Source organism: Zophobas morio, unplaced genomic scaffold (assembly GCF_036711695.1).
Source record: "Zophobas morio isolate AGI-343-1 ecotype UQ-CSIRO unplaced genomic scaffold, CSIRO_AGI_Zmor_V1 ptg000002l, whole genome shotgun sequence".
NCBI classification, from domain to species: Eukaryota; Metazoa; Arthropoda; class Insecta; order Coleoptera; family Tenebrionidae; genus Zophobas; species Zophobas morio.
The window spans coordinates 26,462,611-26,484,316 of NW_026972107.1; the positions used below are offsets into that span (position 1 = coordinate 26,462,611).

Genomic DNA, 21,706 nt, shown 5'->3' on the forward strand with positions numbered 1-21,706 from the left:
AGGTATTGTTTTCGTTAGGTGACATCACTGACTTTCTCGAAGAGACAATCAAATAAATTGTAGTTCATGTTTAGTAATCACTACCGTCAGAATGAATGTCTTAACCAAATTTCAAAGTCAGTTATGTAATTTTCGTAATAAATTATAAAATCTGTTTGTAAAAATTTGGTACAGAGGGTGGGATCCCTCTGTCCCAAATTAAGTATTCCATTTGGCAAAAAATTCTAAAAAAAAATCTTTTCAAATAACGAGAAATAGAGAGACTTCGCTGGAAGGAAATCTAACACAATTGTATTCGCGTTTTCTGTAATATTTTTCGGATTCTGCATTTTGTGCAAAAACGACCGACACATTTTTTCGTGTTCACATTAAACAATCTGGTTACTATGGTGGCAGCCCACTATGTATTTTTGAGAAATATTTGCTTTATAGTCACATTAGTCGTATTATTAAGAGGTTTGTTGAGGTGTTTTTGGGAGCTTTAACAAAAAAATGTTGTTTGTGACACATACCAAAACATTTTTTGGATTCATTTGCTATGCTAACAGCAAAATTCGTCCCAAAAAACTATGTTTTAGGTACTTGTAACAAAAATAACTGTTTATTTAGTGTACCGCATATAAATAATACAAAAAAATAGTTTCTTATTATAGTTACTGTTATCGTCCCACAGATAAATTACAAAATGTGACTTAAAAAAACTATTTTTGAGACAAATTTTATAGCGAGAATACATAGGGGTGAAGATTATACAGTCCGTTGTATTTGACATATAAAATTATCTAACATGATTTAGAAATTATGTCAGTTTAATGAACAGTTTTGTCCTATCTGCATAATAAATCGCTTACACAGAAACAGTTAACAATATTCATGGTGACGCCGATAATTCTTTATTATGACAAAGAAATCATGGGGGTCTAAACGATTACACATAAACAGTTCATAGAGGGACATACTCGAATGAAAACTACGTACAATATCTATATCTGTAAAAACAGAAAAGTAGTTATTAGATACAATATCATCTTTTCCTTTACTAATTTCTTCAGAAACACAATAAAAAAAAGTTTTATAAACATAAAATTTGGATAACCTCGAAACAGTTTTTATCATGAAAAAACTTTCCAGTATAAAGCCTTTTTAGATTATTCCTGTAGAAATAAATTTAAACCCGGTACTGTTCTCCACCAGACTGCTCCTCGGACTCGTGACTGCCCGGCATGTGCTATATGTCAACCCCACTCATTGTCTTTGACGGCAGATGTCAATTAGTTGATTCCCACAGTAAAATTTCGCCAGAAAATAATTTGCGTGGCCAATTATCGCCCTCCGACGTTCGAAAGCATGCGAGGAAGTAAAGGAAAGCAATGAGTTAGGAGAGGTGCGGATGGCAAATGTGGGTCGGCCATCGACAGCAGGTGGAAAGTGGCTGATATCAAAGTTTCATTGAGTAATTTGTACGGGAGTGCAGACGACAACCGGTGCAGTCGAATGCTGGAAACCCTCGTGGTAGCGCGTCTTCAGTGTTAGTGCTTCTTGTTTGTGACTTATCCTTAGGATTACCTGAAATGGGGCCGCTCCAGGTATAGCGCCATTTAATATATCAATTCCGGGCGAATATGACTTCGCTCCAGCTTTGAACATGATTCTGTTATATTAGTTGATTTATTTTCTATCACTGATATTGATACATGACTTCTATACAAAATAAACAGATAAAGTTACAAATAAATTTTAAGTTGTCTAATGACATTGACATATTTGTGCGTATCGATTTGGACTGCATTTTGCAAGTTCACTAAGAAAAAACTGCATTCTGCAACCTACACAAAAACCTTTTTCCCACGTTGAAAATGAAAGTTGACGAGTTTTCTTAAATCAGTGTGGAGGTTTGTTATGATGGATATTAGTGTCAATGATAGAATTACTTTATAACACGGAATTCTTGCAATCATTAATTGGAGATTATTTACGGTTTTAATGCAATCTAAAAAGGAAGCGTGCCAGTGATGTTGATAGTTTAATTGAAGAACGCACTCCAAGTAATGAGGCTCTGATAAATTAGAATAATTTGCATTCAATACTACGGAATTAGAATATGTCAAGCTTGTAAGAAAAGGAAAATTAAGTGCTGCCTTATTGTAAACTGGATTAAAGTTTTTTATGACACGAGAGTATTGTTAAGGTAATTGTGTGAATTTGGAACATAGGAGAAGATACAGACTAAAGTTTTATGAGTTAATGCCAACAATTGGAGTGAAAGTAACAACAAGTATCATAAACGTGGATGCGCACATTGACGGTCAAGAAAATGGGGACGAGAATCACTTAATAATTTGTTCTCATATTGTGTAAATTATTACTCTCAAGTGAGAAGTATTAATTAAAAGTGTTATTCAACTAATAATTTTTGGAATACTCTATTATTATTCTAATACCTATATTTTTTAAGCACTCAGCATTCGTTTACGTTTCCAGAAAATATGGATTAAAGTCTTGCTGTTGAAATAAAAATGTGTAATGAATTTATCTAATATGTAATAAAATATAAGTACGTATAAGTAAAGCTGTGTTAAAGAGAAACTGATCTACAAAATTCCAAAATTATTTTGACATCATTTCTAAAATTTGCAGGTTTCAATAGCTTTTTAAGATTTCAAAATTCTCAACTGTTAAGGAACTTAACATTTCTAAGTATAAATGAATCTGTAAAAGCTCTTAGTTTTGGGGTTACGTAATTATTTCAACTATATATTTCGAGCATCAACCTTTTTTGTTTTTGCTATTTAAGTATAAGTTTGACAATTAATTAGTATTTTCAATTTCTAAAGATACTAGTTCATTTAGAAAAATTTAAAATAATGACATCGTTGTAAAAATACTAGGTACACGCAGATGCGTTTTAAAAGCAAATTATGGCTACAATATTTTTTTTGTAGTTTTTAGGTACATGGTATACGTTATCTCAAAATTTTGAACAAATGAAGTACGTTTTGTTAGTTCAACTAAATTTGCAAATATTTACAACTACAAGTAGATTTTGTTGTCAATAACAATTTTATTAGTAACATTTTTTTATGAAATATACGATTGAAAATTTGTTGCATTGTTGTGTGTATTTTTCTTAGGTGCTTTATGTCGCATTATTCACTCGTATTATATAATATTTATAATATTGCTGTCGAGATTTTTCCTCGTTTAACCGATATACGTATTTTACACTTATAGGTACGTTATTTACTAATGGAAACTTAAGTCTAGGTATATTTATTTTTCTGACATATTGATGCCATGAATTGTTCACAGTCCCGTTGTAAATTAAAAGCAGAACTGATACATTATTATTTTTTAAAGGTGAACGGTACTTGCGTTACGGGTTATTTTGGGCCAGCATGTTCCTTGGTCACCTTTTTTGAATTTATGTATACCTGTAATTTTGAATTTTATAACTTTAAAAAAGTTATATCTACAATCTTTATTCATTATTTATTTTATTTTTATTATTATTCATAGTACGCTGTTACTTTTTGCTTCTAGTACCATACGATCCAGAAAGAAGTAGTTTATTGTTAAAAAAATTATGGTGGTAACATTAACGCGTTTCTCGTTCGTGTTATTCATTTTGCTGAAATAACTGTTGAATAAGGTCCCAAATAACTTCAGTGCCAACATAATTGTAGTAAAAATACATTTCGCAGCTTACTAGATGACTTTTTTGTTTATGTGGTATTTTATATTTTTTGACATTTTATTAATCAAGTTTAAACAAAATGAAAATGTGGTCTAGTTAACCATGTCCAATAAAAGCACTGAACAAAGTTACCTACGTGTGTAACTGTATTGTTTATTCTCAAAAAAAGTGAAGCCATAACTAAGTCGGTATTTGGACAAAATTATAAAATTCTGTTTTTACAGTAAAGAATTATTATTTTTGTACGAGAGCAACATTGACATGTTATAGGGTAAATTAATGATGTAATCATGACAGCACATACTTACACTTGAATATAACTCATGAGTTTAATATTAACAGCAACCTATTTATTTTCCTTAAATAACATGCTACATCATCATCCTAGTGTACAAATTGATTTTTTTTAAGATATTAACGTTTAATTTAGCACAAAATATTATTGTTAATAATTGAATGATATTCTAGTATTAGGACTTTTATTATTTTGGCATTTTTAGTTCTAGAGGCTGTTTCAAATGAGAGAAAACACGTTTCCATGAGAAGTGCAATAAAAACAAGATAGATTGTGTTTGTTTTAGCGTTGGTGACAAACGAAATTATAACATGTAGAGCAAAGATTTGGTAATTAATTATTTGCGAAGTTTTAATTGGTAAACGACAGCTCGACAGCTGTGTAGGATTTGAAAATTTTTTAACTTAGGAATCTTAATTATTATCACTAATATACCTCTGTAACATTATTTCAAAAACGTATTTACAAAAAAATATGCGTTAGTCTGCAATTTTGCGTCCGTTTATATTTTAAAACATTATTTACCCATTTCAAAAATTTTCGTGAAATTTTGGAAATGTAGTAGGAGTAGTATTTTTGATTTCAAATTAGTTTAGTAATTAATATGATTATGTATTTATTTGTACAGAAAAAAAAATTACCGGAATACTTATTACATGAAAAATCATTCAAGAAATTTAATTTTTTAAAAACTAAAATTTGTTTTAACATTTTGAAAATGTGCTATAACTGTATGACATGTTTAGAATATTTGTACTTTTTTTTTCGTTTTAGTAGACTTATAAACTAGCCTAAATATAAAATTGAATTAAGAAGTTTTCAATTAAAATTAAGTTGCTACACATAATAACTTTTTATTTTTTAAATTCACGGATGCCATTTACAGTTAGATTACTTGAATAAATATTTAACTACATATATTGTTATACTTCTCGTTTATTCATCAATGTTTCTGTGTTTAGTAATTTTTAATTATAGTTTTTATCATTACGAATAATTATACTCCCCAGTACGAAGACACTTTTTTCTCGTGTAATTTACACCAGCTATTATAGGATAATAATAGGTGTACACATTTTATAATTTTACAGTCTTAATCGCTCGATGATTACTAACCTCATTTATTTATTACGTTAAACGTCAGAGATTTATTTCTATTAAAACCGGCACAAAAACCAGTAAGCTTAAAAGAATTTGCACGATTTTCAATAGAATTATAAAAAAGATTTCGTGCCAATGACATGATATTAACTTTAGCTTACCGTGCAGCCAAGATATATTGTTTGCCCGCAGCTGACATTACTATACCAAAATTTGTTGCGCTTGAAGAAGCTATTATTTTTCTGTGTATAAAACGTTAGTGTGAAATTAAGGTCACAGAAGTTGTATTCTCTGTCTAGGTTACCCATATTTGAGCTAAATTAATAAAAATCGCCAATAAATTATTTTCTCTCGAAATGAGCGGCACTATTATTAGTATTGTGTTGGTATTAATCTCGTAAATTGCCATTCAGATTATGCACATTGATTAAAATCACTCCACGTTGCTTAGTCACATTTTATGTTTTTATCTTTCTCTTTATGTTATATAAAATTGGTTTCTGCGATTTCAAGGTGTATGTTGTTACAACAATATAACATGTTCCCACATGTGATATAGTGAATTTTTTGCTCTGAATACAATCTGGGTTATTTTAATGGTGATAATTTAATCCATCTATGTATACGAAACTGTTTTATTAATACTATGGCTTGTTATAATTACTTTATTACAAAAACTGTTAAATATGTAGTTTTTCTGTTACATTACACCGCGACCTAATTTTTTCTAGTTTTACTTTCATATTTTAAAATTCACGATGCATTTTTCCATTTGTTGATGTACAAACACCGGTTTTAACATTCAAGTCAACAGAAACATTGTCTTCGTTTTTACTACCAAATAAGGCTAGCGGAAGCTTACTTAACCCTCTTTGAAATAACTATATTCTCCGAACTGACGAAATAACGACCATTTCTAAAATATCCAATTTATGTAAACATCTTCACAATACTAACTGCAAAATTTCTCTTCAAGATTGTTTTAAAATAGTTACTGCCATCGCAATTAAAAATCCGATGTACAGGTGAAAGTAGGTGATGAGACGAAGTTATTGACTCCGAAAACTTTCTTCCACCTATACACCGGAGATGACTTATATCTCTTGTTACGTTACATTATTATATTATGCCACATTTTCTCTAAACTTATAGGTGCTCCTGCTATTGATCGTCACAACAACAATCCGATCCGCAGAACCAGAAAAACCACCTCCGACCATCACCCGCACAGAGATCAAGGTTTCCAGGAGTCTAAATCCCGAAGACATGCAAACTCTTAACGTCGTGACGAAAGATGGGAACGTTGCACAACTTATCGTAAAAAGACGCGATAGAAAAACTGAAACGTCGAAGAGTGATGATGTTAAGGATAACCACATTTCACGAGCCATTTATACGAACTGGATCCCGGTTTCTTCATTCTACTACCAACCGAATATTATCCGCTTAGATACGATTGCCTTGGTGCGAAACTCCACTCAAGAAAAGAAATCAAATGTCATTGATAGTGATAGGTATGTAACTTCTTCAGTTGCTGATAGTCATTAACAGGGCCATTTCAGGATTCCGAACGTGCCAAAACCGGTTACTATTCGGTCGGGAGACATTTATATAAAAAACAGTGACAAAAAGCGTGGTCGTTCTATTGTGCAAATGGATCAAGACGGAATTCCAGTCATTCACGGTGTTCGTGTTCCTGATGATGAATCGGATAGGCAGACCTGGAGGAATGCGAGGGTGATCAATGGTGAATTAGTACCGTACGAAGAAGGGTATAAACCTCCAGCTGCTGTTCCGATCGGTCAGTTGATTTATGCTAGTCAGGCTAAAGATAAAGATGACATGAGAAGTCTTGGACCTTTCACGAAACAGGATAACTACAAGGATGAGAGTCAGAATAGTTTTGGTCCTTTCACCGTCAAGGATAACCTTCCAGGCGAAAAACCGAAACAGAATGAAGATTACGTGCGTTTTAATAGTCAATCAGGAATCGGTCCATTCACGAAAGCGGACAATGCCAAACTCACTAGTTCTAAACTGATTGATTATATCAAAGAAATTAACGCGAAGGAGAGTAAAAGAGATTACTTCGCACGGAGGAAGTACAGATCTTACGATGACAATTCGCAAATGCAGAGAAGGATGTTGCAGTATCCTGGACAACACTCGTATCCGAACTCGTTGTTGTACACCCCGACGAGTGCCAAACTGAGCCCTGTTACATTCAATGAGGGTGTTCGCACCCCTGTTTTACAGTATGCCCATCCAGAGTTAGGGGTGCAGCCGGCAAAAGCCACGCCTGAAGAAGACGAAATGATTCAGTACAAAGACAATCAATATGAAGTGGACAGTGGACGTCAATCGCAATATTACGACGATAACGTTAACACCGTAGATTATTACAGGAAAGATGTTATGAATTATCCTTACAACACTTACTACATTAAACCGAAGCCAGAACAACCCTTTTGGATTCGAATAACGGAGAGTATCAAAGATAACGTTCAGAGTGGGTTTGAGAGAATGCAACAACTAACTCGCCCCGTGTTTGAACCCTTGGTGGAAGCAACTCACAAAATTTCTCACAATCTGGGTTTTTCTAAAGAACCTCATGCCCAAAATAAAGTGGGCTTGATAGCCCCTATGGGAAGTTCCGTCATTTTGCCCGCTTTGGGTCTAGTGGCTGGTGGCGCAGCTTTAGGTTTAGGCGCAGCCGCAGTGGGTAGGTTTTTGAACCCTGCGGATATGAGAGGATTTCAGGGTGTTAACCCTAATGATATCGTCGTTATAATGGAAGAACCTCCCACTCAAGAACACGAAGAACGTAAAAGGTTTAGGCGAAACGTGGAAGATGAGTTTTATATGCAAAAATTAGTTGCTAATGTGGAGAAGGACAAGGGTTTGCACCACTTCGCAGCACCACATTTTTGGTCCGACACCCCCTGTGCCAAACGACTTTTCTGTGATGTAATGGTACGCCAAAACGACGATGAGGTGGTGTTAATGGAGAAGAAAATGGACAGTTTGATGGCATCGTAAGTATTGTTGTTAGTTACGCAACGTGCTCGCTGTTCCAATGCACTTGAGATTTGAATCCGACGCACAAGCAGTGAGTGTAGAAAGTAGTTTTTTTTGTATTTGGTTTCATTGACGAGTCATGGTTAAACACCGATAAGTAGGACGGAGAAAGCTCCCGTCTTCATCTTTTCGTGGTTCTCACCACACCCAAGTAATCTTCGATAATCAGAACAAATCACTGTTATGTTCCTTAGAGCGATATCAGACAATTGTGGCAGCCTCAAGGAAACACGTGACAGGAGCCCTTGGGCGCAGGAAATAACACCCAACAATGATTTATTCATAATGAGCGAGCCTCAGGCCTTTGCAATACATTAATCAACTATTAAAAGCACGCAACAAAGATGTTCTTATATAAGTCTTTGTTGGCTAGTTCCATGACAAACGAACAATGAAATCACTTATATAACCTGAAAATGTGTAAATAATCGTGGATTAATTGTGAAGTGAAGGCTAAATTGTTGTATTCTTGCCAAAGATGAGTCTGGACTGGAATGCTGATTAGCCTCGAGCCGAGAGTAGTTACTTTCACTCTGACCCAGACAATAAGGAGTCGTTGGTAGCTCGCACTGCGTTATGCCATCTCTTGTATGATAATGACCCTTACCTTTTTTTCAGGGTGCATCCCGACGTGGCGAATCAAGTCTCGCATCATCTCCAAGAAGTCATGGACGCGGTGAAGATGAGAGATTGCTCGAAATTTTACTGCAGCAGGAGGTACACGTTTCCGGCACCGGCGGCATAATAAGCTAAATTATCGTGCGAAAAAAATTGTTGTAATTATTTGTTTCGACCACCCATGACAACTGTCCTAAAAAACCATGTTGTATTATGTGAATATTTATTTTGTTAATTTTAGTAGTTTCCGTTGAAACATTATATTAATGTTACCTATATAGTATTGTGTTAGATAATTAAAAAATGTTAACTAACAATTGTGCAAACGATTGTTCGTTTGAATCTATTGCCATATTTTTTTACGTATGGTATCAAAATTTTGTATTAGGTACAGCATGCGCCAAATTTAGTATTTTGTGAACAGTTTGCAAAAATGGTGTGAATCAAAAGTGGGGTTGTTACGATTTCACTCGCAAACTGTATTTTTGTCCACCATTATTTTTGTGTTGTCATTATTTATGTGACATAGACGTTATAACTATTAGTGATATTAAATAACTTGTACATAGTTTTCGAGCTTATCCTAATTTATAAAATAGTATGTTTTTATGTTAAGAATTAATTTTTTCGAATAAAGCTTTATAAAATACGTTTCCTGGTTTTGTGTTTTTTTGATGATTTTCGTATAATCTTAATTTTACTGATGAAAACGTCTGAATTGATGTAAAACTTTTCCTATTCATATGCGTAAATAATAAAAAATAAAATCGCCGTTGCTTATTAATTATTATTGATACAATAATTATAATTAATTAATTATTAATAGTAATTTAGATACACGTTACTGAAATCGAAAGTTGAAATTTCGCATAATGAGATAAAGTTGTTTTTTTTGACGTGCCTACGATATGAGACAATTTTCAAAGGGACGCTCACCATACTTTTGATGTTAAAAATGAAACAAAATTTTAATAAAAAAAAAATGAACAATATGACCAAAATACCTTCTCGAGTGTCAACGTATTTTAATAACAGTAGCCATATAAACCTAATTACTCCCCAATATATTAAATCATTACTAATAAATTAAGTGCATGTATTATCTCTGCAGTCAGATATACTAATCACATTTTTTACGTTTCTCATATTCATTTTAGTCAAAATAGAAAATATCAAAATGTGTTACAAGTTCCAACCGAGCAGTGTGCCAGGGTTCATTATTTTGCCCCCTTCTTTTTATTTACAACCTATAATAGATATTTATTTTATTAGGAGTGATACTTTATGTGACGGAGTATGGACGATTAAAAGCCGAGCCATAAGAGTAACATAAAATCCGTTAAACTCCGAATAATATACAATATTTTATTTTCAGACGTTTAACATTCTTTTGAAATGATTATTACTATTTCTTGTCTCCTGCTTCACGAAAAAATTGTCTTTCATTGACTACCATGGTTACTATGGTTGGTGATGATTTTCAACGTATTCTATTTATACGCCGCCGAAGTATAAGTTGTACTTCTACGCCGCTCAAACACGCTGTCATAGAAATGGCATTTAAACTCCAGTAACAACGTCATATAAGTGTCAATTATATGGGGTTTAAAAATAAATAATATTTCTCTTAAAATTCACTCTTCCTATAATTGCTGAATTTTGGAACACCTAACACTTTTATATTATTGAAAAGAAAATGTTACAGTTATATTAATAACGTTAATAACTATCGGACACGAAACCGGTCGGGTACAAACTCACTGAAGAAGAAATGGCGTACAGCCAATTTCTAATCTATGTAAAGTTAAACAGCCTCGTCCCGTGCAAACTATATTGCTGAGATTTAACCTCAAAACGTGTTGGCAACATGAATGATTTCCCTGATCACAAATGCCAACTGAAGTCTGATATCACGACCACTTTTTTTCCTAGAAAGAGTTTGTATATCAGTTTGCGTATTACATTACCTACTTTTAAGTGTGTAAAGAGTGATAATGCTAAAAACAAGAAACACAAGTATTCAGAGAATTTTTAAAATTTATTATGCTTTTTAAATTTAGCTTTTAATATCCTTGTTCGTTTATCCACTGAAAAGTAAATTAAGGTAGAACAAAAGCGCATTATTTTAGGATGATTAGCAACGAATAAATATGTTCAAATATTTTTTGTAGTTTCGAAACTATTCGAAATTTGTTAATTTTATGTTGGCAAAAAGTTTCTTCAATTAGAGTTTTTTACTCGGTACATGGTTCAAAGTCTGCAGCTATTATTTTCCGGAATTCTCCAAACTACACTACTGAGAACATTACATATCAAATCTTGAATGAGTGATTAAACAAGTGTTAATACTTGAAAACTTCCGACATAAAGAATGCAAAAATGAACCCTTAAAAAGTCTGAAATTAGTTAAGATTCGACACACTGTCCCTATTTTCGTGCAAACATACCTGATTCTTCCACTAATTATCCTCAAACATAGCTAACGATAATCCCGATTAAGCCAGCTTTCAAACAAAAAAAAAAGACATGAGCTGTCGTGAGACACCTGTATGGAACAAAGTAAACACTTTATTATTAATTATTATAAAAATATTTACTATAAATACAATCTCAATATGTACATTCAACCATAGAAATTATTACTTTATGATAACTGAAATAATGATACATTAGTTCCAGATTCATTTTTTTTCAAATATATCCAGAAGACTGTTGTATTGTATCTTGTTGTAGATTCATAAAAAAAAAATCATTCTTACTTTCCACTATTCAGATATTTACTATTCACTTAACGTCACTTAAACACTGATACTCACCTGTGTTTATCACCACTATCTACAACTTCTAGTACATCACTTTCACAATTCATTATTTATTAATATATATTAAAATATTTGTTAATAACAATAAAGAAAAGAAGTTATTCAACGAGTTACGGCGCACGCGGCTTGTAAACATACAAGACGGCTGGAGCGAAAGACTTAAGTATTCGGGAGCAGTTTAGCATACTATAGTACTGATTATAGCAATTATGTCGAGGTCATCTTACATCTTCGGGCTAACTCTACTCCGCCAAATCGAGCTGAGGGACATGCGATAAGTAAGTTCGTTCCAAAAAACCGCATTGAAATCGGTTCATCCGTTTAGGAGTTACGGTGCCACAGATATACAAAAGCTTCAAAGTTTATAACACCCCAAAAAGGTCAGTGATGAATAGAATGAACTCTCTCACTTGAGATGCCTCTAGCTTCGGCTAACTTAAGCATCTTCATTCGTCTATGGGCCAAAACCATACCATAAATTTTGCCAATGATTTCTGGTATGACGCCAGTTTTTGGATTCCCTCACGCTTGAACTCATTAATTCAAAGTGAATGGCTTCATAGAACATGAATCGTCCAGTGTAGAAAAAATGATTTCATGGATTTCTTTCGCAATTTAAAAAAAAAAGAACTGAATCATACCACGAATTGCAGTTTTCTCAGTGTTTAAAAATCACTCGACACACTAGTATCGAGTTAATTTCTAAACGAAGAATTACTGACAGATTGACTTGACATTATAGAAACGTCATTTATAGGAAACCAACTTGAAGTCTGCATCTGCAGTTATTGCTTTTTGCTTCTTTACTTCCAAGTCTATGGGAACCATGTTATTCATCAAACCACACTCGTAAGAACCATTCCATTTAAATAAGTTTTCGAATAAAAAAAAGCAGCATTTTCGCAAAACTACAAAATTTGACGTTGCAAATTTTATTTTAAATATGAGAACCTCTGTAAGTTCAAATAAACATATGAGGATGGTCTGAGAATTTCGCGGCCGGTGAAAGAACACATTTATAATTTTGAAACTATTTTTATTCTTCTACATAATCTCCTACTTACTATACTTGGAGCACAGATGCTGCAATGCCAATATACCCTCCCTATAATGGTTTTCTGGAGGTCTGCAAAATAAACTTCTACAGCTTCAATAGTTTCAAAATTAGACCCAAACGCGGAAGTTCGAGGGAGCCAAATCTGGTGAATAAGGCGCATGTTGGAACAAGTCGTACTTTTACTTTAAATCTCTCAATTTTCCCATTGCAATAACACCTTTGTACACAGGCGCATTGTCTTGATAGAAAATGATTTTTTATTCTGTAAACAGGGTCTTTTTTCCAGAATTTTTTCATCTAATCTATCTAGGAGATTGACATAATGTTCCCGCGTTATTGTTTTACATTTGTTCAGGTAATCAATAAGTAAAATTCCTTTAGCGTCCCAAAAAACCGATGCCAAAACCTTTCCGGCTGATGAAACAGAATTTGCCTTCGTTGGTGCTGGATAACCAGCTTCTGTCCATTGTACAGATTGTTGTTTTGATTCTGGCATAAAATGGTGAACCCAAGTTGTTTCATCCATGGTTACAAATTTTCGTACAAAATCAACTGTACTTACCTTTGTGCATATCAGCGAACGAAGGCGATGATCGTGGCCTGCAAACAGGTGGATTAATTGATTTCTAAGACGTGAGAGGCTATATATTCGCATCAACTCAGAGGCGGCTTATCCTATGAGGCAGGTGAAGTAATGACTCAGAAATGAATTTGCGTCTTATTATTTATTATTTTTGATCGATACACTTCTGGCCAATAAAATGATTTTTTCTAATATTTTAAAAATAAATGTAAATAATTATTGTTATTCTTATCTTGGTAGGTGGCTTTTTGTTGTTCCCATAATTAAACAGTACGCTTCAACACACCACACAGAGGCAGACTCTAATGTTGCCTCTGTAGTGTACGCAAAACTGATGCCGTTTAATATGTAGGCTGTCCGTAATGCGGTATGTGTTGACAAATGATAAAATTGAGATTAGACTCTTTTTCCGGCTTGCAAAAGTAGTAATATTTCAGCCCGCAGCATGTGCGATTGCGGTATACTTTGTAGTATTCAATCAGCATTAAAAAGCAGAATTTTCAAAATTTGGTCGTTGATTGTTAATTCAAATTTCACAAAAAAAATTGTATTAAATGTTTCTATATTTGCGTGTGTCAAGTCAGTGCTTTGAGGATCTTCATAATTTCATTTCGGTAATCAGGAGTGTAAATTGGAATTTTCGTCTACTTAAACTTCAGTGAATATAATGATAAAGTATATTTTTTTTAGAAACCTTCGCATTAATTTTTTGCTAAACAGATACTGTCTTTTATGTTTTGCGAAGTAAATTCGTTCACAGATATTCTCAGAGCTAGGAAAGTGTTGCAAAAACTTTAGGTAAGCGAATTTAGACGTAGTGACCATTTTTTTAAACAAAATTTATGGAAAACTTTACATTGATATCTTACCTGTTGAAATGTCGCAAAGGAAGTGCAATGACTGATAAACAACACAAATTAAAGTAAATCTATTTCAGAAATTTTTGATATTATAGTTAATCAATTACAAATTAGATTCTCTGGCATTGAAAAATTACACGTTTTTGATTTGCTTAAGTCTCTAAAATTTCATTTTTTCCGAAAAAAAAAATCATGGGAGCGCAAGCACGATAATACATATAATTTTGTCGATGTTTAGATATTGGAGCATCTTGTGCCTTCCCAGATCAACTTCTCAACTTACTTATGAGCCGCCGACGATAGCGTAAATGACTATTATTCTTCCAATAACACTGACGTAAATGTAAGTGAATTAAATAGGTCAACCTCGTTGCTTGCCTCATAAGTAGGTTACTAGGTACGTAAGGGTTACTTACACTGCCAGGACAAACAAGTAATAGATGTGGTAAAATGTCAAAGAAATGACAATGCTTATTTCGTTTTAGTTAAGAACAGCAATACACTTGAAGTTTCTTTTATAATTATTTAATAATATTGTAACGAATAAATCCATATGCCGCCCTTGTACGACGCCTATGGGTTTTCTAGTATGTATGACGATGAGCGTCAGTGACTCATCATCGGTGAAGGCGGCGTGGTGCTGGAAGTCTCGATGGCCGACTCCAGAACAACTTCGAAATAGGGACCACCGTCGGAAATGGCTAGTCGAAGTCCAGTCAATGAGAGAATTAAAGTCTAGTTAAATCCATTCCAATCGCGTCGAAATTATTCTGTACATAATCGCTGTATAGTTAGTACTGAAAAATAACTTGTTGCGTTTTACCCACGCCGATTTTAATACCTGAAAAATGTAACACGGGTCTCAGAAGTGGAATTTGATATACTAAGTGCCAGAAAAAATCCGAACACCAGGATAGAATAATAATTTTTTGAAAATCTTACTAAATACTACTTACTACTAATAAAGGATGAAAAATTCAAATGGAAATGTTAACACCTAAGCTAGTAATGGGTTGCAGCACTCCTATTATTGAGAACTTTGTTTACACGTCTTGGCATGGACCTAATGAGTCGATCAATGTCATCCTGATTTAATTCATCTCTAGCAACTTGTAGTGAAGATGAGTTAAACGTCGTCCCATCATATCCCACATGCTCTATATGTGAGAGGTCAGGAGATCTAGGAAGCCACGGCAATAACTCCACTTCTAACTCTTCAAAAAAGTTTAAAATGTTTTTAGCCATGTGTGGACGCGCATTGTCTTGTTGAAAAACAAGCTCAGGTTGCGTTCTTAAGAAGGGAAAAAGATGTGGTTCTACCACTTTTAAAATTCCAAAAGTAAGTGGAAGCAAACAAGATTGAAATAGAAGAAATGAAGGACGGAAAAACAACATGGAAAATCTAATCGAAATTGTAGAAGATCGAATGGAGAAAACAATGAATAAATTTGAAAAGATGATAAAAAATGCAGCAACCACTGGTTCATGTTATGTGACATCAGCCTCCAGAACGATTCAACCACCTACTTATGATGGCCATACACCTTGGTCATCGTACAAGAAGCAGTTTGAAGCAGCAGCGACAGTAAACTGTTGGGAAGAAGAACAGAGGGCTACAGTCTTGTGATAGCTATGCGAGGGGCAGCGTTAGAGGTACTTCAGACCCGTCTGATGAACATATAAGCAAATATTGTACCTTAAATGCTGCTCTAGAACTTCGATTTGGGGATCAACATTTAAAGCAAACTTTTGCGGTCCAATTAAAGACAAGAAAGCAGAAAGTTAGAGAATTTCTATAAGAACTTGTAGCAGATGTCAAACGATTGGTACGTTTAACATACTCCTACTCAGTACTATTCAAGAGAGGTTTGCAACAGAAACTTTTATCAACGGCATTCGCGACGTGAAGTCAAGAAGAAGTTACAAGTATTTAGATGAAAGACATCAGCTTATGCTCTCATACGCGCTTTGGAAGTAGAAGCAGGAGATTTGGTATGGATTTATAGCCCCCGAAGATGGAAAGGTAACGAGAATCAACGATGTCGTTTACAGGATTTAACAAGGGCCGAAGACTTAGATCGCCTCATGAAGTACAACAGTAACACCGTTGACGTTTCTGTTTGAGACGATCAGGACTAAGGAGGGGGCAATGTTGCGAAATAAACCCATATGCCGCTCCGGTACGACGCCTATGGGTTTTCGAATCTTTCGTGATGTACAGCAATTTGAAAATGCTTTGTAAGTTTGACCATAACGTAATTTAGATTTTTCATGTAACAAGAGAGGCGCAAACAATACTGGTAGCGTCTTCTATTGCTCTTAAATTACTTGAATTACTCATTTTGCACTTTGAACAACTACTTTTTAGAAAATTTCATGCGTGTAAAAAAATACATTCAACGAGTTCCTGATAATTTGTTAAATATTATTTTTTAGTTATTAGTTATATTTAGCGTTACTGGTGTCGGTGGCAGAAAAACGTAATATAATACACGCTTTTCTTAAGTCTGGGAGATTTGCCTGGCTTCGGTATAATAATATTAATATTAATAATAATAATAATAATTTTATTATCCAACAGACGAAGGTCCAAAAGGATAAATATAAACTCACAAATTAATTACTAACACTAAATAGAGTTAAAAAAAAAGAAGTAACAAAAATATCTATAATTGGTGCTACATCATTATAGCGACGGCACATGTTGTTCAATGGCGAAAAATAATGTTGGTTGGTCCTACTATAATTTATCATGAAACTGCCTGAATACCGACAATTTGATCGTGGAACATGAAAATTTATTTGACTAAGTAAGTTTTTGCTAACAGTGTACCCATGTATTAATTTAAATAAAAAGTAAATGTTGGCGAACGTCCTTCTTTCTTTGAGCGACAGCAAATTAAAATCATTTAATAACATTTTGTTAGGGAATGATCGGTATGGCCTCACCTCATCAAATCCACCTCTGTAAAGAAGTTTACGTACGCAAGAATGAAGCCATTTGCAATAATTGATTCACTTGAAGAAAACACAGCAGAAGGAAAATCAGGATTTGTTTATAGAAATCTTTGTAATCTTGCTGTTGCTGTGCCTTAGCGTCAGATAAATGGCGAAACAGGAAAAGGTGGAAGCGAAAACGATATTTTGAATTTAATATAGTAGGTATGTATTGCAGGTCGCAAGGATATTGCCTCCATTCTCCATTCCTTAAATTTTTTAATCTGCTGCAAAGTCTTTTTAAAGTACATAGAGGTCCGGCATTTGGTTTAAGTTTAAGAAATCGGGGGCTTATTTTAAATGTAGCTAATTCAGGTACGTAGAGGACGAACATTCAAAAGAAAACCAAAATATGGATATTCAAAACAAATTAGAATTTGTAAAGATGTGGTGAAAACATTACCCATGAAACAGAGCATGAAATGAAATGAATGGATATCACACTGAAAAAAACAATGAATCGAAGATATTTGCAAGAGCTAGAATAAAAAAGAATCGTATTTCGGATGCCTTAAGTGGCCACATTCACTGTAATAATGATCCCTTTAAATTTTGACTGGGAAACGAGCACTAATATTTTTTTATGAGATAGATGAAATACATACATAGGAAACAGAAGTAGGAGGTAGACGAAGTATCTAAATAATTAAACATAACTGCTGACATTCCCGTTAGATCAAAGAAATATTATTTTTTTTAATAAATTCAACTGAGCCCAAAACATGCTAGAATTATTGAAGAATGTGTTAAGCAAGGTTTTTCTAAATACTTTAATTTTATTTTGTTGGCTTAATTTTTTAGGAAATAATTATTTTCTAATAACATTAAAAATGACACATTGAAACATTTATGGTTAGTTCAGGTTTCACTTTTTGAACTGGGATACTTACACATTAGCTTTCTAATCGAAAGCAATTTTTTTGACTACAATCTGAATTTCTATTGTTGCCATCCATTTTTATGTACATTACCACTAATGACCTCTAGTATTTTTACATTTTGCACATTTATCCACTTTTTGCTACTCTAAAAAAGCATCTGACACTGAAAATAAAACTACAATATTTAGAAAAAATAACAACAATTTTTGGAAGATTTATTATTCGTTTCAAGTTGTCTATCACAAAATAGTCGCAGTAAGCACTGTTTTGCACATTAGGAAGGACTAACCGTTGATTTAAGTGTATATGTGTATATGTATTATTTTCAAAATGTTCACCATTTCTTTATTTGCTAACTTGGGGTTTCTGCAAGATATTTTTAAAGATCTTTTCTTCTCATAAACAATTCTGTACAGACATTTTTATTTTATGTTGCTTAGAGCAATGTAAACCTAATTGTCTGTATATAAGTAGGTACTTAGCTTTATTTTAATTTGATAATATTAGACTGTAAGGTCCCACCAGCGAGTTAAATTCTTACCTCAGCACATTAGGTAAACGATTTCAAGTGAGATATTTCATATTTTATTTCAATCCATAAATACAATTTTATAAGTACCATAAAGACATAAAAAAACACTAAAAGCTATTATGTACAGATTAGTTCTTATCTCAAAGTTATAAAAAAAAAAACAGCAACGATTTTTCGTATAATAATGAAAACAAGTAACGTATTAATATTAACATTTCTTGTTTATCAAAATAATAGTGTATTAAAATAATTATATATAAAAATTATCTTGCTAACGCATTTTTTTTTTCTTTAAGCGTAAAAGTTCTTACAAAATGAATCAGTTTGTAAGAAGAAACTATGTTTTATTTAAAAAATGAAAAGCGGCAAGATACAATGAATAAATACTCATAATTTTCGTACAAAATTATTATTTTCTGGTAAAATTCAAACGTACAAAAAATCTTGTATCAGTTGTTTTTCTAACACTCTTTGGAACTTTTGCGAGATTTTTTTTTAACTTGTACTCGTCGTGAAAAAGCAGTTAAAAACTAGTTAAACAAGTGTTTTATGATAATGATAATGTTTTTGTTATGATATTTACATTTATTATAAAGTGGTTGTCAACTGTCTAACGCTCACAATAAAAATCTTACAGATCTAAAAAACAAACAAACTACGTCAACAGAATAAAAAAATTGAAAGAATTTTGAATAAATCCGGATTCATTTCGAAACATTTAGGCCAATTTAACGCTATAAAATCTCCAATTTAAGCATTTACGTTTGCGAAGGCAGTTACTGGCGCCAGCTCGCCTTTTTTGTCACACACCAGTTGTAGAGAGTTGTTTTAAAATATTTCACATCCGCAAAAACTTTTTCCAATCTGCTTGTTTATATTCTACAAATCTAAAATTTTGTGCAGGTTGTTGACCACTCGTCGTTAAGACTGATTAAAAGTTAATGAGGTTGTTAATATCGAACGAAACTTCGCCTGCCAAAACTCACTAATTTATTTATGTAAATGAGATGCATTAAAATCTGTTAAAATATGTTTGCTGACCCAAAAACTCATATAGACTAGCACTCTCTAAAATTGAAACAATCAATTCTGTTTGAATCATTGTTTATCTGTTCCTAAACCACACGTGAATCTGGAGCAATCACCTCCTGCTAAACCGACGTCAGCAGCTTGCTCCACTTCTTTTAAAACGTATTCGTAGCTCCTGTCAGGATTAAGAGACATCACCTTCGATGCTTTTAGTAACATGTCACCAGCAGCAACGTACTTTTTCGCCTGTTGTGGTTGGTGGCAAGCCACGCTTTGGAGGCAGCCGTTGTCACCTGGCGAACCTGGAAAACAATTTTCAATGGTAATTGATAGCACAGTCTATTTTATGTGACGTTAGTAGGTGACAGGCCAATGCGGAGCCCCTCAAGGCGATGTTTTAAGCTTATTGGTGTCTTCTTCATTTAATACTACGTTTAATGAGATAAAATTACACTGTAGATAGATATGCTTTGAAACTTAGACTACCATTATGTATTTGTTATAATATAATTTATTTTGTTTGAACACTTGGTACTTATTCATTTCTAAGACAATGCATATATAAACATACCTGTTAAGTAGCTCAAGTAGAGCAGGATTTCTTCTTCAGTCAAAACTTGTTCTTCACCGTCATTACTTCGAGCCAAACCTCCTTTCCAGGTTCCAGTTCCTAAAGATCCTGCAGCGAATATCAAGGCTTTTAATAGTACCAGAACTAATAAATTCGTTAAATTGAGGGAAACCACTTGGGAACCTCCAGCTGCTGTCGTACCGTATCCACGCGACATTAAATTTCCTGCTAATGAATTTAAAATTCCCTTAGCGTCCAGACCTCTGCAAATTTATAGTTAGCAATGCTAAGAATACGAAAAATACAGTACACTTACCGGCCTATATCGTTTTCACTTTCTACTGCTGCGGCTGCAGTTATTTTCAGAACTGCGCCTGAAAATAATATTACGACTAAGATTTTGTAATTCATGTTTGCTGTCAAAGATCTGATGGACAAATGCAGAGCAAATATTTTATTTATTTGTTTATATAACTACACTTGCAATTTCGCTGTAGAAATCTCAGTGGGTGTCATTCTATTGTTATTTGTAAAACGCTATTGTTTATGCTTCGCGTCTTGAACAAACTGTCTTGTTTCATACGTTTACTATAGAAATTATTAGAAAATTATCCTTTTATTTTTGTAGTATTCTTTTCAGTATTTATTTAAGCTATTGAGAAAGAGAAAGAAGTTTGCAACGTATTCAAATCTTACGTAAATACCTAGGTTCTTCCGGCTTGGATTTAAAGAAATACCGGAAATTTGACTTCTTCCTAGCATTGTTATTTAAAACAGATTTTCTGATTTCATTTAAGCAAAGTTAGTGCATATTATACTGCATTATTTTATTATTTTTTAACTTAATCCATATTAAAAAAATGTCTCACAATTTCAAAATTGTGTTACCTATATGTGTCTACGAAATAAGAAATATACATGTTACAAATATATTTAAACAAAACGGTTTAAACAGAGACATTTATTTTTTAAACGGACTGCATTTAAGAAAACAATTTTAATTTTCGGGCTTAATTGTTGCAGGTATGACGTTATTGATTTTTTATATGGTAACTCTACATTTTAAAGCATATACACAAGTGTACTAATGTGATATTGGGGTGAAATGTGCGAGGTTATTTACACAGACATCCTCTCATGGGTGAATTTTTAAGTAACAAGTATTTTAATAATATTAATAATAACAATAATGTACTGATGATTTTTGCGGTGAAAATAGACTGAATTAGGGTTCTACTTTAATTTCCAATCCTCGTTTTGCAATAAATTACTAATTTGTGTTTTAAAAAATAAAAATTGCTGTTATTTTAATTAAAAAATTTCGATACATTTTAGAAAGTTTTCATTTATCAGTTTGGCTTGTCATTTTTGGCAGCATAATTTTAATTTAATAATAATAGATAATAATAATATTAATAATAATTTTAGTTGCAACAGGTTATACAGCACCCAATTACAGGAACAATAAATTAGTGAGATAAAATTAAACCTCTTTAATAATTCGAGGTGGTCATACCCTCTTGGTGGGTACAATTTATCATAAAATAAAGAGTAAGCCTCATCCACATTACTAACATTATTTAGAAAA

The 21,706-nt window shown here is 33.0% G+C and overlaps 2 protein-coding genes across 2 annotated transcripts; one reads left to right on the forward strand and one right to left on the reverse strand.

Moving 5' to 3' along the window:
• The first annotated feature begins 1,444 nt into the window (after positions 1-1,444).
• Positions 1,445-9,435, forward strand: LOC135131997 (uncharacterized). The gene is made up of 4 exons (XM_064059901.1): positions 1,445-1,586; positions 6,243-6,604; positions 6,653-8,125; positions 8,787-9,435. The coding sequence occupies exons 1-4, from the start codon at positions 1,572-1,574 to the stop codon at positions 8,911-8,913; spliced, it is 1,977 nt and encodes a 658-aa protein (XP_063915971.1). The 5' UTR covers positions 1,445-1,571; the 3' UTR covers positions 8,914-9,435.
• A 10,123-nt stretch (positions 9,436-19,558) lies between these two features.
• Positions 19,559-20,570, reverse strand: LOC135122852 (uncharacterized). Its single transcript, XM_064047312.1, has 3 exons — positions 20,435-20,570; positions 20,119-20,381; positions 19,559-19,849 (listed from the first exon to the last, which is right to left on the reverse strand). The coding sequence occupies exons 1-3, from the start codon at positions 20,527-20,529 to the stop codon at positions 19,617-19,619; spliced, it is 591 nt and encodes a 196-aa protein (XP_063903382.1). The 5' UTR covers positions 20,530-20,570; the 3' UTR covers positions 19,559-19,616.
• Between the last annotated feature and the right edge of the window lie 1,136 nt (positions 20,571-21,706).

Bases quoted from the DNA above. Each gene is read 5' to 3' on its own strand.
- LOC135131997 (XM_064059901.1), top strand. The intron at 6,605-6,652 runs GTATGTAACTTC...GGGCCATTTCAG, and splicing joins AATGTCATTGATAGTGATAG to GATTCCGAACGTGCCAAAAC. The intron at 8,126-8,786 runs GTAAGTATTGTT...CCTTTTTTTCAG, and splicing joins ATGGACAGTTTGATGGCATC to GGTGCATCCCGACGTGGCGA.
- LOC135122852 (XM_064047312.1), bottom strand. From the start codon at position 20,529: ATGAATTACAAAATCTTAGTCGTAATATTATTTTCAGGCGCAGTTCTG. The intron at 20,382-20,434 runs GTAAGTGTACTG...ATAAATTTGCAG, and splicing joins AGTGAAAACGATATAGGCCG to AGGTCTGGACGCTAAGGGAA. The intron at 19,850-20,118 runs GTATGTTTATAT...ATTGTTTTCCAG, and splicing joins CTACTTGAGCTACTTAACAG to GTTCGCCAGGTGACAACGGC.